Raw genomic sequence first — 16740 nt, forward strand, 5'->3', positions numbered from 1 at the left:
TGTACCCCCCTCTGACTGCAGCTTCCCATCTCCTAATCAGGCAGAAGTGCAAACAGAGCAAACGCAACTGCCTGCCCCATCTGTGCTGACACACATTATCTACAGCAGTTCTCTACCACAGCCACTAGAATCACTGTCACCACTGGAAGCATGGCCCCCTCTTCCTCTCCAAGTTTACCTGGAGTTCCAACTTTCTTCTTGCATACAGAGTGTAAGAGGGCCAGTGAAGACTTAATGCATTAGATCTCCCAGCTTTTTTAGAATCAGTCTTCTCAAATATCTTCACTAAAAAAGCCAGACCAGAGACTGCTTCATGCAACCTGCGAAACGTTCTGAAACATTTGGAATAGCTTACACCTTTTTACAGCATGGGAGAATTGCATTTGAAATATCCTACCTTTATTTGTTAGAGAATCCTTATCCTCTTTAGTTGTGAACCAGGCTTGACTAACAGCTGACACTTCTTCATTGCCCATTGGGGAGATTTCATCCAGCTGTTCATTCTGAAGAATCTTGAAAAGACCAATATGAAATCATCCAGTAAGATCTTCAGTTCTTTCTAGCACCTTGCATTTAACACGGAGGCATAACTTGAAGGAAAATGAAACCAGCACATCTAGTTACCTTGCTGACTGCTCAGAAAGTGACACTTTTTAGATATGGCATTGAAAGTATATTCACCTTTCTTAAAACACCTGAGTAAGATTTAGCGTCTTAACATATATGTGATACGAGAATTAATTAGATAACATTCCTTATCCTGTTTAATGTAGAGTGAATATGAAGAGTCTCACTGGCTTTGGTGGAAAGACAACTATGTCCAGCATCTCCAATTGAGACCTTTTAAACATGGTACACCCACAAGGAAAACTGTATGTAACTGTTAGGACTGGTGACAAGACAAAGCGTATTTAGGCCTGTTATAAAGCTGACTTCATAATCAAAGAATGACAGAAATAACAGATAAACTTGTCTTCTATGCAGATCACCACAGAGCAAATAATTATCAGTGGGGGGTTACATCTATTACTGTTTACTGTATTGCTCTTCGGGCAGTAAGTTACGCTACAAATAACCTCTTTCATATATAAAATGATTCAATTGCACTTCTACAGAACAACACTTTACAAACAAGATCTGTGCTCAAATACATTAGTTTAATGCTAAAAATAATCTTATTAATTTAATAAGCCCCATCTGCTATTTGTTTCCTTTTTCATTTCAATTAAAAAAAAAAGTACATCAAAAAGGTCAAATTTGAAGTTTTACTGTACCTGAATCTGAGTAACAGTTCCTTCATTAATCTCATCTTCAGCTACCTCAGTGGTAGCAGTCATGGTCACCTCAAAGCTCTGATCATTTTCTGAAACTTCAGAATGTACAAATTAGTTGTATACCTTACCCCTGTAACATTTTTTATGCAGGCTACAGGTTTTATAAATTGTTACCTTTGCACTGAAAATTTTAAAGAGGCCTTATTTGGTATTTACTTGTTGACAGAGTAAAATCATCAAAATTATTATTGACTGTTCCTCTTCATAAAATTTAAAGAGGGGTTTTGAAACCTTCAGTTTTACACTTGACTGTAACTAAGACCTCATGTGAAACAAATAAATAAAAAGTGTTTGATCTGGTGCAAACATTTGGCACTGTATCAATGCTTCCTTTCCAGCCCTATCTTCAGTATTATCCAATTACTAAAGTACAATGTTCAAATCTTTTGGCTGTATTCTTTTTCCCGTTTTCCTTCAACTTCAACATGATGATGCGTTTACTTCTAAGGAGTTTCTACTAAATTCCACCAAATAAACAGCTACTCTAGGTATTGTAAATTGGTATTTTAACTTCCTAGATCTGGTTTTGCCTCCCTTTGGGAGATTATATTGAACTATCTAATACTCAATTAACTCCCTTAAGACTAATTCAGCACGCAGCCTACCTCTTGTACAACAATCTCTACCTTAAAAAGACCATACATCTCAGTATTATAAAACATGGCAATACTAACTATACTGTTTGATCATTAGAAAAACCTAATTGCTCTTTGCAAGAGGAGAGCATCTAGTTCGTTGTTCATTCACTTATCCTTCAACTTATTCAATGCACCTGGGCCTGCAGTCCTCTATCTGTAAGGCAGGTTTATTTTGCCAGTACTGTATAGATAACAATTGCTGCAAAACCATCCAAGGTTCTGAGAAGTAAAGATGATACCCAAGTATATTAATAAAATTTGAAAATAAAACATGCAAAATATTCTACTGTGATCCAGAGTCCACTTTTTACCTTTACCAACAGAAACATTTGCTACAAGAGTACATAAACTTAAAACAACTTACTTGGAACTGCAACAACAGAAATGCATGGAGTGGAATCATCAAGGCCTTGATCATCCTCTGATAAGCAAAGCCTCTTGTGCGGAGGAGGTTCAGTGCTGTCTTCAGAATCTACTTCATCAGCTTCTAACAACAAAAACATACGCAGGTTACTTTCTATCAATGAAGCGGAGCTTTGGACCAAGTTCTGTTAACAAAGTGGACCAAAATACAAGGCAGAGGCAAATGTGATAGGTTGGTTTGGTGCTTTACTATTGCCCAGGAACTTGGTCTAAGTTATGGGCAATAACAGTCCACATGCCGCCTTCAACACACATTTCCTGTGAGATTTTCTTTGTAAATTCCATCCACAGTCCATTACGCACAAATAAACCCCCTAAGTCTACAGAAATTTGGGTACATGCTTGGTTCTAAGAACCCATTTCCACTGAAATAAATCAGAACAGCTATATCCTTGTTGGGCACATACATAAAAAATGTTGTGATTTACACCTAGTTTGACATTTAATCCTTCTTTAAACTGAAACAGAACAAATTGCAGCACAGTAGGCTGAATTCAAGTAGCTCACAGAATTGGGGGGCAGGGAAGTATGATGGTTGGATCAATGATAAAAGAAGAAAAAAACAACTGTGCAACACAATTCTATACCATTTTGAGGGCAATGAAGTATAAGGTTCCCTTCAGTGTCCTGAGTCAGTGTCACAGAGTTCACGGTTTCTACTGTCACTGTGTCAGACTCTTCTTCAACTGTGCTCATACTCAAGCCTGAAAGAGCAATATACAGATTACTTTTCTTCAGTCAGACTGCCACTTTGACCATAGTGCTGCTTCCTTTATCTCAAACAACCAGCACAAACCCCCGTAGCGAATGATGGGTATCCGTCTGTTCTTTCACATGAACAATTCCATGGTTTAAGACATTCACCTGCCTTTACTTTTCCTGCGCACTTCTATATCGCACAGGGTAACATCAGGTCGTTTCAAAGATACTTTTCCAATTAAAAATAGTCCCTAAACTCCCTATTCAGGAGCATTTGCAACCTACCGCTATTTTGTTTGGTTTTTTAAACACAAACTTAGGCTATTACTTTTCCGCATCTGCTATTTTTTCTTTCACTAATATTTGTTCCACTGCTCATTTAATAATATTACTATTATATAACCTAAAGCTAGCCAGGACTGAGAAATATTTTTGTAGTGTCACAAAACTCACAGCTGCACTATTTATAGATTACTAAATTGCAAAGTTTTAGTCTCCTTCCACACATGTAACTAAATGTGAAGCTAGTATTTTTTCTTTAGCATTGAAACAACACGAGCAACAGAAAAACTGGGTGCAAGCAATCACCAGTATAAAAAATTACTCAGGAAGTAAGTTAACCAGGAGAAGCAGTATACACTGAAGTCTGTGAACTAGAGCAAAACAAAGTGCTTCTGATGATCTCATTTCCACTATGAAAGTACTAAGAAGAAACCCAAAGCTTGCAAGAATTTCAATGTAAACTAGCACTATTACTAATCTTGAAATAAAACAAAACAAAACCCCACAAAAAAAGTTCTAATCCATCAAACGCAGAAATAACCTTTTCTGCTGCACAAGCTAAATGGAATCACATCAAAAATATCCAGGAACCTTGCAATGTTCTCATCAGTTTTGAGCACCTGGGTTTGGTGAGTCTTTGGCAGAGCTTTGTAAAAAGAAGATATCATCTATTTCTCCTTGAAGTGCTCGGTCTTTTTTTTATGTGTTTTCTCATATGTCAACAGCAGAAAAAAAATTATTTGTAACTTTTATTTTAAAGCCAAAATGCAGTTATCAACAATTTTAACTTACATTGTTAAAAAAATCATTGACTATAGCTTAAAAAAATAATAATAATCAATTGCAATTACATTACAAAGCTTCCATGTATCACGCAGGGATACCCATATGCAAGTGGAATTTACAACCTGGATTTTAAATCCCATGTATAATGTTAATAATATTGCTTCAGCAGGAAATGATTTAATTTTTAATCAGAAAACATGTTCTTTGGTATTGAAGATTCCCAAGAGCAGTGTTTTCTTGGAAGGATAAAACTACTGCCAGTCTTTCAATAAAATTACTTATCACCTCTCAAGCTTGATGAAGATTTGGCACATCTTTAAGCACATGTAGTGACTGATTCCTAGAATGAAGTGATATTACCCTTCTGAACACGTCAAAAATTTCAGATACCGTTGACATTTTACATCAGAGGGTTCTCAAATTTACTTTCATATCTACCATCAGCAACAGCTCCTTGCCACATGCAAGTGCAGGAGGCAGTAACTTCCTTGGGATTCATCTGCTTCTGAGTTTTACAGCTTCTGCCCTATCCTTTAATAGAAGTGATGTTGCTGCACGGCTACAGTACTGATTTTTAAGCACCAAAGGAGGCATCATTAACTCTAAAACATGAAGAAAGAAATCCAAAGTGTTATAGCTAAATTAGCCGACTGTAACTTCTTCAACTCAAAACTGAGTTATTCATTTTAACTTTCTGGGAGTGAACAAACTGGATAATTCTGGAGGGCCAAAAGAAATAGATAGCTTCTCTTTTTCACGTTCATATGTACTTTCCGAACAACTTCTACTACAGGGAATGCTGCAGCAAAAATCCCCAAAGTTACATGAAATGCCACAGAGGATTCTTCTTTAATTATACCTTAACAAATAGCAGTAACATTTATTTTTCTACAATCAGCTGAAAGCACTATTTTTCTTCTCACCACTATAAAGGCTTGAAAGACATGAAATTTATTTTTATAAAACACATTATGTCAATCACGTACTTCACCTAAAGGCGATCTAGAAGCAGCAGAAACTATAGCACCATCCACAGGAGAAGACCATTCTTTCTTTTTATTGAAAGAATACTGAAAACTGAATACAGAGATAGCAAAGCTGGGCCATTCTTTCATCAGTTACTCAGGATTTGCTAAGAATCAAAAACCACATTTATAGGATTAGGCTCCCAAACCAAAACCATAGAGTAATTAGGTTTGTCCGTTTGCATTCTCTCCCTTGCCAGTCTGCCATGCTAGAAGAGAAAAGAATACAGCATGCAAGGGTTCCACGCATCCAAACCTGGCGTTTCCATCAAAGGTGGGGAAGAAGCTACACCACCGTCAATAGCTGCTACCCTGTCACCTCCATACAGAGCTGTAACAGGACTCTAAATAGAAAACAGCTGAGGCTCCACGCCTAACAGCAGCCCTGATTCTTCTGATCAAGTTAGACATCTACAGTTGTCCGCTGGAGCTCCCAGGTACTCCTTACGAAGCACCGAAAAACATGCACAGCACATTGTTGAAGGAACTGTGATTTCCTAAGCAACACTCCTCAGCGTAACTCCTGGACTGAGCAGGGTTTTATAACTTTTTGCCAATCTCCCAAGAACAGTTTATCCCAACAGTAAGTGCAGGCTCTCCGGAAAAAACAATAATGCTTTGCGTCAGATACTTGAGATTTAGCGTATCTCAAGTCTTCTGAGTAAAATTAATAATAACCAAGCCTTTAAAAAAACTTAGGAAGAGCCAAATCTGTGATTTGACTGGAAAAATTCCCATCAAGTTTAATGGATATGGCCTTGGACCTCAACTGAAAACTGACTGCAAAGAACACGAGGAGTCAAGTCAAAGTCAAATGCATATTTTGGACATTATTTTTTATTCACTAGACTACATAAATACGAGAAAACTAAAGGAAATAAACAAACTTGTTCTTTCGAAATACATTTACACCAGGACAGGAGTGCTAACCCACGAAGACATGAATTAGTGACCCAAAGGTGAGGGGAAAAAAAAAAAAAAATCTCGCATAACTGCGGTGGTTCTTCTGTGTGAATAGCAAACAATCTCCAGATCTTATAAAAATCACTGCTTTACACTTAAATAACGTTGAAACTACCATGTATGCTGAAGACACATCCAATACAACATATGATGGGACCACCTGGAGTTTATGGTGAGCTCAGTGGAGAAAGCACAGTGCTGCTGCAGGAGACAACGCCCTCTGATGCAGACTTCTTTGATACTGGCTGCAGGGACACTGTACTCGGCCGATGTCCTTGATTTATCACGAGATGACAGCCGAAGCCAGGCTAAACAATGCCATACCACTGCAGAAGTCTTTTAGGATGTGCCATGCGAATTCTGTTTAATACAGACACCTGCACATCCAGTACAAGTCTGCTCTTGAAAAAGTTACATACAAAGTTAATGACAGCCAATGTTCCTTAATTAGTGAGAATTACAACATGAGTAGTCTCGTCACGTCCGAAGTATCACCTTCTTTTCCTAACTTCACTAAGTATACTTTTGAAAATGCATTGCTTTCTATTTAAAACAAAAAGCTCGCTTTAATTTTAAATGCATGACACAAGACTTTTCTTTAATCCTTGATTCAAACACATTCTTTATAGAAATACCAATCTACCAACTAATATTTTATATTCTGAAGGAGGGTGTCAGCTTGTGGGGGAAGGGAACACTGCTGGATGCACACACACTAACAGTGTGGATGCGCATTACGAAATGCAGCGAAGACAGCATAATCTTAAATTTCTAAGATAGCAGCTTAAAAACCAGTGTAAATTTAATAAGCACTTTTTGGCTTGTTAGATTTTCCGGTGTGTTCACCAAATCCCACATTTTTAAGAGTTGCATTACAATTTTAAACAGGTTTCAACATGCAACCAAATAGATAGGAAAATACTTCGCCTGCAAGAATCATTTAATATAGAATCCCAATACAAATTTTCCACTAACGCCACATAATACAGCAGTTCTTATTTATTTGGGAAACGTGCAGCAGATTTACGTACAAAAAACCCACAAAGCTGATTTTATACCACGTTACCAAAAACCTGAACATTTTTATACAAAATTCCTGTAATTCTTAATCATCTTCATCACGCAGATGGGCTCAATTATTCTGTGGGCTGTAAAAATTAAGCGCTTCTAAGAAATAGTAATTTTACCCTTGCAGACAGAATTCTGTCATTATGCCTAGTTATTAACTGAATGTTATGTCTAGTCTTCTGTGGACTGTTGTAAATCTTTTAAAATTTCTACATGAAATTGTATTAAAGGCTGTGTTCTCTGCACTGGGCAAAATGTAAAAGTGTATTTCAGTAAACCCTGTAAGAAGCAAAAATTGAAGTTTTTTAAGGGAGGCTTCCACTACTGAGGCATTTAACTGGAACAATCACATGGGATGCACTGGGATTTCAAGGCATTCATTCAAGAGTAACACAAAGGAAATAAAGTCATTAGAGGACCTCATATACCTCATATTTAAGGAAGCGTGAATGTTTAGTGTATTCCATACCAAGTCAATACTTCCAATACATAATCAGGAGTTTTTACTATTCAGCTAGTGCCAATTCTCTTATGCTATTATTCAACAAAAAACCGACTTTTCTCCACACCAAGTGGGTTCCACTCAAATTTAAAATTCCACCACAGAGAAATTGTCTTTAACAGCTGCAACAACGGATGTAAGAGGGGACCAAACCAGACAAATATCAAACAGAAGGACCCAAAGACCTGAGTTCAAGGCATACAAAGATTTATTAAACTGTAACAACATGAGATTACAGTCCTTTAGGAACTGTTACGTTCCACTCATCAGTGCTACTTAGAGAAGTGGGCCATCACAGAAACGGAATATATGGGAGACACAATAGGACAAACTGTTCTCATTTGCATTGATCCAAATTTGGCAGAACTCCATGAGTTCTAGCCTATCCATTGATATTTTAATAAAGAGCATTGAGCATGCTTAAATGTCACACAGGGGAGGGGGAAAGCTAAGTCGTAGCTCTTTTCAAAGAAAAAACACAGAAAGTTGCAAGGTTTCTTTTTCAGTAATAGAAAATGGCTCTCAGGCACAAGGTTATGACTATGGACAAAAATCTTGACAGGTATGATATGTACTAAAACAAATATTCTTTTTCCTTCATGTAAGTCCAGTTTCATTCTAAGCATTCCAGTAACTTCTTCACCCTTATAAACAACAGGGAGAAATTCAGCATGCAATAAAATATGAAAAATTGTTATCCTAACTGTACAAGGCCTAAGACTGATAAGCAAAGCCATGGCTCTGTTGCTTTCTGAGGCCAGAATTAACACTCATAAATAAGGAACTATTGGAATATGTAAAATACAGTACAGACACATGGAGGTCTTTGCCTCTTATAGACCCACCTTTTATAATTTTTAGTGGTTAAGACAAAAATTGGTATTTTTAGGCATTCTATTTATGGAGTTTTAATTACTGTTCAATCTTTTTTGGTAAGTCATAAAACATCATCTAGAAAGTTTCAGTAAGTGTCCAGAAAACAAGAAAGAAATTGTTGCCATTATTATATTCATGTGGATATTATATTCATATTATATTCATATTATATTCATATTCCATGGATTGATGGAAATGAGAATTTGAATGAGATGTGGCCATCTCATTGCAAAGCCTCCACCTCCTGGTTTTGCAAAGGGATTTTAACTATGCTGTCAAGAAGCCAACTTACATCTATGGCCAGAGCACTGCTGGCAAACAAAAAGCATTTTCCAGATTACTTCAACATGTAACTTACAACAGCCAGGTGGGGCTGAACAATGGTAACTCTGAATAAATACATTCAAATACTATCTGTCAGCAAAAGAGATAGCTAGTAAAAGTGCAACACGCTTCACTGTGCCCAAGTGCACAACCAAGAATAGAGAGACCTGGAAAAAAAAAAAAAGGCGGGGTGGGGTGGGAAGGAAAAAAAGGCTTGTCTGACCAGAATCCTCTATTTTGGCAAAACAGAGAGCGTAACTCTAGTGCAGAAAAGCCTGGTACCGCTTTTAGATCCCCTGATCTTGGCAGAGTTACGCATTTCAGACTCCACTCAAAAATAAAGCCCCAAGCAACCTCAAATCACAACTCTCGCTGGAAAAAAAAAGATGAAACAGAACAGATAAAAGCCAAAAGCTTAGGAAACCCCAACCGCAGACCCAGCGCGGGGGAATCGGGAGATTTACAGGCGCTCGTGCAGGCGGCCTTTTATTACAGACATCGAGGTCAGCGGACAGCACTTTAAAACAGAAACGGCACGCAAACGAACAAACAAAAGCCCCCCCCGACCCAAACCCAACCGGCACGCCGCCCCCCCGAGGGAACCGAGGCTCGGCGATTTCCAAGTTCTCCCCCATTCCGCCGCGCCCCCCCCCGGCCCCCTTCCACCGCTCCTCCTTGCGCAGCGCTCCCGGCGCCCGGCAGCGCCCCGGGGAGGCGGGGAACAACGGGCCACGGCCCGCAGGGGAGAGCCGGCGGGAGGCAGCGGCCCTGCCCCGGCCCCCGGCACTGCCCCCAAGGCGGGGGCAGCGCCCCGCAGGCGGCGGCTCCGCGCCTCGGGGCCCGCCTCGGCCCCCCGCCCGCCCGCGCCATTTGGTCCCGGGCCGCCGCCATTTTCCCGTCCTCTCGGCGCCCGGCGGCGGCGGCGGCGGCGGCGCGGGCCGAGCCCGCTCGCCCGCTCCGCTTAGCCGGCCCAACCCGGCCCGGCTCGGCCCGCGGTCCGGCGTCGGCCGAAGAGCGTGGGGCCGGATGATGGCCGCCTCCCCCTTCCTCCCGCTCCCCCCCCTCAGCCTGCTCCGCGCCGCTCCGCCGCTGCCCGGCCCCGTCGGCCCGCAGGCCCCCGCGCACTTACTTCCTGTTTTGGGTCCGGGCACTTGAGAAACCAGGATGGAGACTCCCAAGTACCAGGATGGAGGCGCCGAGCGGCAGCGAGCGGCGAAGGGGGGGGAGGCGGAGGCAGCGGCGGGGCAAGGCGCAGGCAGACCCGCGAGCCCGCCGGAAGGGCCCGCCGCCCGCCCGCCCGCCAGCTTCCGCCCCGCCGCGGCGCCACAAAGCGCACGGCGCGGGGGCCGCCGCGGCGGCGGCGCCACAAAGCGCACGGCCCCCCCCCCCCCGGGCCGTTCTCGCTGGCGGTGGGAGGCGGGAAGGGCCCCTGAGGGGAAGGCTCCTCTCTGCGTCCGCGCTTCCCTCAGGGGTCGCTCTTCGTTTCCCTCCTGCCTGATGAGCTGGGGAGCGGGGGAATAAAGGACAAAAAAAAAAAAAAAAAAAAAAAAAGGCGTATTATCAGGAATGAGCCTTAAAAACGGGAGCAAACGGCCGACGGTCTGCGGCTTGTGGTGCTCGCCGCCTCATGGAGCGGGCGCCTGCAGGCGCCCTGACCCTTGGCCAAAAAAAGAGTCACCCCCGCAGACAAACAGGGTAGGTCAGGGCAAGACGGGGAGCGGGATCCCCTGCCCGCGGTGTTATGTGTAAAAAGCCTCATTCCGCTTCTACTACAAGTCCCATTTTGGCTGCTTCCCTTAGGCGGTGGATCACCGGCCGCGTCCTCCCCCAGACCTTCTCAGGGGCTTTACGATGTGCCCTTGTCCCCTGTAAACAGCTTTTCTGCAACCCATCTTCGCGGGCTGTCAGGATCCCGAATCTGTTTGCGGGGCAGGATTCGGTTGCCTTAAACTTCTGGTGCCTTCTAACACCTTAAAACCCCCAAAGCGTCGAAGATGCCTGCCGGGGACTAGTCAGCACGACCGGGGGAGCCCTGTGTGCTTCTGAAGCAGCAACTGGAGGGAGGCAAGGCAGGAGAGATGCCCCGTCTAGTCTAGGATCGCTCAGACGGGGCTAGGTGACTGCGGTTAGGCAACTGCATCTTACCCGTAAGGTTTTGCGTCTCTTTGTTTGCCCTGAGCACGCTACAGCTTCGAGATGCTGGGGAGAACAGGGTCCTCCCTGCGTGACTCTTCCCAGGGAGTTTCTGTGGAAGGGAGCGTAGCAAAGCTCGGTTTCGCTGTCTCTTATTCTCGATTAAAACAAAGTCATGAAGAAAAACCGGGCATTTGCACCTGTAAAACGGAGGCTTGTAGTTGGGACATGGAAACAGAGGGGCTAAGACTCAGAATTGTAATGGGGAGACAAGGCAGGGTAGGGAGGAGACATTGCACATAGTTGTATGGTGGTGAAAGAATGGAGATGAAATGCGCAGCTGGGACAAGGAGAAGGTAGCTGGGATAAGGAGCTGACAGCAGGATTTATAGCATCCGTTTTGTTTGAAGCACACTTAACTCTGCTGTCTCTGCACTTGGTCTTTCTGGACACCAAACCTCAGGGATCTCAAATTCCACATCCAGTAGTTGACTTCCAGGGAAAAGTTTGTTTTAAGCACCCGGTGCCCTTAGGCACTCCTTGGCCAAAGTAGAGGTACAATTCGGTTTTCTAGGGCTGCATACAGCTGTTTGATTTGTGAACCCATGGTCTCTTGCAGCTCCCTGATGTTTTTTTCCCCCAATTTTTGCAGCAAATGGAGTGGGGATCCTACGTTTGCCTTTTTTGAAGTACATCTCTGTTTTGCTTTTTTTTTCAAGGTGGCTGTGGTCTTGCTTCAAAAACAACAGGATATCACTTGGTTGAGCTGTACCAAAATGCATAATCAGGAGATGAGTTGAGACTGTACCGGAAGCAGTAATTTTGACATTTCATATCTGTCTTCATCACATGAAATTTCTAGAAAGACCTCATGTAGTAAGTTGCAAACACGAAGGGGACTCATTCCATACCTTGCTTATTTTCTCCATATGTTATCCCCTCAGTTATGAGCTCCTTTCATGCTGGGTATAAAGTCTTTCTCCTTATTGTCTTTTTATCTTATTTATCTCGATGTACCTTATGGAAAACCATATTTAAACTGCAAAATTGTTACCTGCTTTTAGGTAGTGTTGTTGTTCTAGGATGTGTCGTAATGAGATATGAAGATGACAAGCCACTGCTGTCAGATCACGTGGCAGCACTTTGTCAACTGGGGCACCGGGAATTGTATGCCACCGTCCTGTGTCTTAGGCACAGATCTGCAAGACTTTTTTGCTCAGTTTGGGGGTTATGACCTCTGTGTCCCATTCCCCATTTGTACAATGGGAGTAATATCACTTTCCTGACAGATAGCTGATATAACCATGCTCAGGAACATTAACTTGTATATCAAGTTCAAGGTATATGTAGAAAAAAGCAATGACTGGAGTTCTCTGGTGTTTCACGAGCAGGATAAAATCTTATTCTGTAATGGACTCTTGTTCTGTGGAGTAAATGAGATTCATGCATCCTGAGTTGTCTCATGTTAAGGGAACAATTACATGCGTATATACCTAATTAAGTTGATGAGAGAATCAAACATGGAGTTTGCTATGGACCTAACAATCCCTTTTATAAAGTAGCAGTTGTTTTTTTACCCATACATCCAGTTTTCTTCCAGAGGACCTATGTTCCTGGTAGCCACCAGGTGTCTCTACTGCAGTGTGCTCTGGACCCACCAGCTGCATCTCAGAGACGGAACTTCTCTCCCTTTGCTGCGATGAAGTTAAAGCTAAATTAGCATTGCTCTGTAGGTACAGTACGCTCACTCCTCATCAGGCATTGGGGGAAAAGTGAGGCTGTGGCACTGGTCGATAAGAAGAAGACATGAGATGGAGGATCATCAACATGCTGATGACTCACCATGGTGCTCAGTAAATCCTGAAGGTAAAGCATGAACTCTTAATAATCCTAAATCTGATTACATGGACGGTGACAGGAAGTATACAAGATTGAAATCTTGGTGTAGATCCTTTTTCTTAATAGGAATAAAAAGTTTTAATCTGCAAGATTCAAGAGAAGAAAAGCAAAAAGTAGAAGTTAGAGAAGGCCTTGAATTATATGTATTAAATACTGGGACGTGGGCAGGGTGGATGGTGTACAAGATGACAAGCAGTGTGGCTGGCCTTAGTAGCTTGCTTTTGAACTGACCTGTAAGAGTGTGTATGGTGTAAATATGAAGTAAGTGACAGGAGTAGTAATCAATATGGGGAGCCCTGGAGCATGTTTTGATGTAGCTGGAAGAGAAGATCGTAGATCTTGGTTATATTATCAAATCCATGGGTTGGGGTATGAGCACATCACTTACTGCCTTTTTTTCTCGGCTTAGAGAGACTGGCATCCCAGGTGATGTGCAGCTAAGGGCCCCGGAGCAGCAAAGGCTGGTGGAGCAGTTGCAGGGGTGGGCAGATATCACGGATGAGCTGACACAAGGACCTCCCTGATGTCAAGTTAGAGCAATTAGCAGAGGTGCAGGAGATATTTTGCACAACTCTTTTATTTCTGTCTTTCTCATGTTAGCTGGCTGGGATCACAATACCTAAAACCCACATAAATTGCTTTAAACATTTAAGTCCTGCAGATCCCAGCAGGCAGTCCAAACTGCTAATCCTTCAATCAACCTAACCTCGTAGGACACCCCGGCTGGGAAGTTCTTTAGGCTCCTAACTTTAGTTTCCCGGGGATACATGAAGTATTTTTGTTCTGAGATGAACCTCCCATCATCAGCCTCACTGAGATACACTTTCAGACAAACATTTGGGGTGAAGCTGCTCCTTTCCCCTGGTGTAGAGAGCATAAACATCCCAATAGGTAAACCCTCTCCTGCAGTAGACAGGTACAGGACCATCCCCTGGAGCTTCAAAGGGCCTAGTTGTTGTGGGAGAAAGAGTCTTGAATTTGGGGGAGTTTTTACTTTATTTAATTTATTACCAGTTAGCACGAACTTCCATCACTGTTTCAGGTATAAAAGAAGAACATAAACAATCAAACAGACACTTAGGTAAAGATAATTTCTCCCCCTTCTGCAGGCTCAACTTCCCTTTGGTGCCCTCTGAGTTATGGTCAGGCCATCCCAGTGCCTTTGGTAAGGTGACAATACAGCAGGTTCTGGTCAAGTGTGTAAGAGTTTCTTTCTTCCGCTTTTTGCTTCTTAATGATTCTCCTCTGCTCTAGCCTGGGTCGCTGATGGGCTGCAGTCCTTCAGGGGTGTCCCTGCCCTGGTGTGTGTTGCCCATGACTGTAGTCCCTTGGGAATGCACCTCTTTGGCATGGAGCATCTCCTTCCAAGAGCACATTTCCAGCCACACATCTCCTCAGCTGTCTCACCCTTCGCCTGTCTTTTTACCTGTATCTCCTCCTTTTGCGGCTGCCTCTCTGCCTTAAATCTGCCTGAGCAGGGGCTCCACATGCTTCCCTGGTCAGCTGGTGTTGTGGCACACAATGGCTCATTTACAGCAGTTTCAGAGATGGCCGGAGCTCCTGCGAGTGGCCCAGTGCAGGCCATAGCCTCCTCCCAAGGAGGATCTCAAAGGTTTTGACAACTTCTGGAAGTTCACGTTATACATGAAATGATAAAATGCAGAAGGAACTACTAATTTCAGTGGACTGGATCTCACTAGGGAGGTCTTTGGTTGTATGTCTCTGCACTGGCATCCGAAGGAGCTTTGGTGCTCTCAGGGGAATGGTCGTTCTGCTCTGCTTTGGTACATAAGCTGTGCCTTGCTTAATGCGGTCTGGTGCACTGGTCCCAGTTCAGACCCTGGACTGGTTTCACGTGGTTTCACAGAAAGATGCTGTCACAAGTTGTGCCTTTTTCCCCAGCTCATTGCAATCCACAGCTCCAGAGGTTCTCCTCATTTGATTGCATGTATTTATCTGCTGTGCCCACTTAGTGTGAGATGCTCCCTCTGTTGCTTTGGGCTGGCAGAGCTGAACCACTGATTTGACCCGCCAAATGTTTGTTGCTGTAACTCCATCCGTTCCCAGTTGCACTGACAGGCAGCAGGGTGCTGAGCAGCAGTTTGGGATTCACATTTGAAAAATGCATCTTCATGTCATTCATAAAAATTTTTCTCCAAGCAAAAGGCAAGTTGACAGAGAAAAGCTGGACCATCTCTTGTGGATTATCCTCTGACTAAGCCTTTGTATGTGTTTTTTCCCATCCTTTCCCTAGGAACTGTATCTTTCTGTCGCAGACATGGAGATGTTAGTCTCTAGGGCAGGGAATTTCTGAGTGGAGGCAGCAGTTGGCACAAGCTGGAGGGAACAAACCCAGAGGGTGAGATACCTCTCCTCACTGCACTGTCCTGCAAACAGTTTGATTTGTGTTTGTTTATAAGATTATTCTTATTTACATAGATTTCTGTCTGTATAGATATGTATCTAATTCATATGGGTATTGCAAATATATTCATTACTTATTTACAGAAAAAATACATTTTTATATATAAACAATCTAGTATTTATATAACACTTGTTCATTTATATGCTCACAGTTTGGTAGGTGCTGGCTATGGAGGATTGCTCAGGCTTTGAAGAGCTGCCATGAAAGACAGAAATGCCAGAGAAAGAGTAACAGAGCATGGTGCGAGCTTGTGCAGCTTCTCCACTGCAGAGTGAGTGTCCTGTAATAAAAATTATTACCTTGGTGCCTGGCCTAGGAAGAATCCTATAGAGGGCGGTCATTCATTTTGAGACCTTGTCTTTGGTGGCAATCTTACGTATTTCCTCACTTGCACCTGAGTGAGGCTATAATGGACTGACCCACCATGAAAGGCTCTGGTGATATGCTTTGAATGCCTACTGTGTCACGTACCCTCTGTCAGAATCCTGGAAAGTATTAGAGAACATTAATATATTCAGGAGCCTCGATACACAGTCTGTGGAGCTGGGAAGGAGGGCATTTTCCTTTCTTTTTTTCCTGAAATCTCTACTGAGATGCCTAAATTACGATCACAGTCAGCCTAGGTGCATGGGCAAGCACACTTACCACCTGGGTTGCCACCTAGAGGTGCCCAGCTCTCCCCACAGACTGGGGCCATAGCAGTAGTGATCCCACTGAACCTAACCCAAGACTAGCAATGTTTGTGTTGATATAGCTAAATATGAAGAAGAAAAAGGAACAGAGTCCCAGAGACAGGGAGAAGAGGGCAAGCTGCCGTTAAGGTCTACATGGGCCTGAGCTGTCAGCGGCATCCGGATGATGCATTCTTCCTACTATAAAGTATAGCAGGAAGGAAGCTGTGCAATTCACAGTATCCATAAAGGATTTGGTGGCTGGAGGGGATATCCAGGAGAACAGGAAGGAGGAGCCTGTTTCTGTAATAGGGGTGTGTGGACAGTAGAAGAGGAGAAGGAACGAGGCCTCACAGAATCACTGGCAGAAGAGAAGGGAGAGAAAAGGACAGAGCAGATGGGAGGAGCAGATGGATCCCAGTTGGGAAGCGACTTACTGTGTGCCACCAAAATCAAAGGCGCTGATGGCAGGGGGAGGCATGAGGAGAGGGTGGCAAAATTTAGTTCTTGCTGTAGGAGGGACAGACAAAAGTGGACAGGTGCTTTCTGTGTGGCATCGTACGCAGATTGTGTGCAGGGGCTATGGGTGGGCAGGGGAGCAGCAGCTGTGTAGGGGAAGGAGGGACAACAGGAGGGACAAGAGCTTGTTCCTTGGCCTATGTCACCCATAAAATTCCAGTAATTGGAGCTGT

At 43.2% G+C, this 16740-nt stretch overlaps 1 protein-coding gene across 2 annotated transcripts in view; it reads right to left on the bottom strand.

Moving 5' to 3' along the window:
• Positions 1–10227, bottom strand: part of DMTF1 (cyclin D binding myb like transcription factor 1) — a 31938-nt gene extending 21711 nt beyond the window's left edge. Inside the window, exons 1-5 of one of the 2 annotated variants that reach the window (XM_069801672.1) lie at positions 10050–10227; positions 2983–3122; positions 2337–2459; positions 1275–1369; positions 398–512 (exon numbers count right to left, since the gene is read on the bottom strand). In XM_069801672.1, coding sequence (XP_069657773.1) covers positions 398–512; positions 1275–1369; positions 2337–2459; positions 2983–3091 — 442 coding nt within the window. In that variant the 5' untranslated portion in view covers positions 3092–3122; positions 10050–10227. The remainder of the gene's footprint in view (positions 1–397; positions 513–1274; positions 1370–2336; positions 2460–2982; positions 3123–10049) is intronic. The other variant, XM_069801671.1, reaches the window with a different exon arrangement.
• Positions 10228–16740: the final 6513 nt, after the last annotated feature.

Source organism: Haliaeetus albicilla, chromosome 14 (assembly GCF_947461875.1).
Source record: "Haliaeetus albicilla chromosome 14, bHalAlb1.1, whole genome shotgun sequence".
NCBI classification, from domain to species: Eukaryota; Metazoa; Chordata; class Aves; order Accipitriformes; family Accipitridae; genus Haliaeetus; species Haliaeetus albicilla.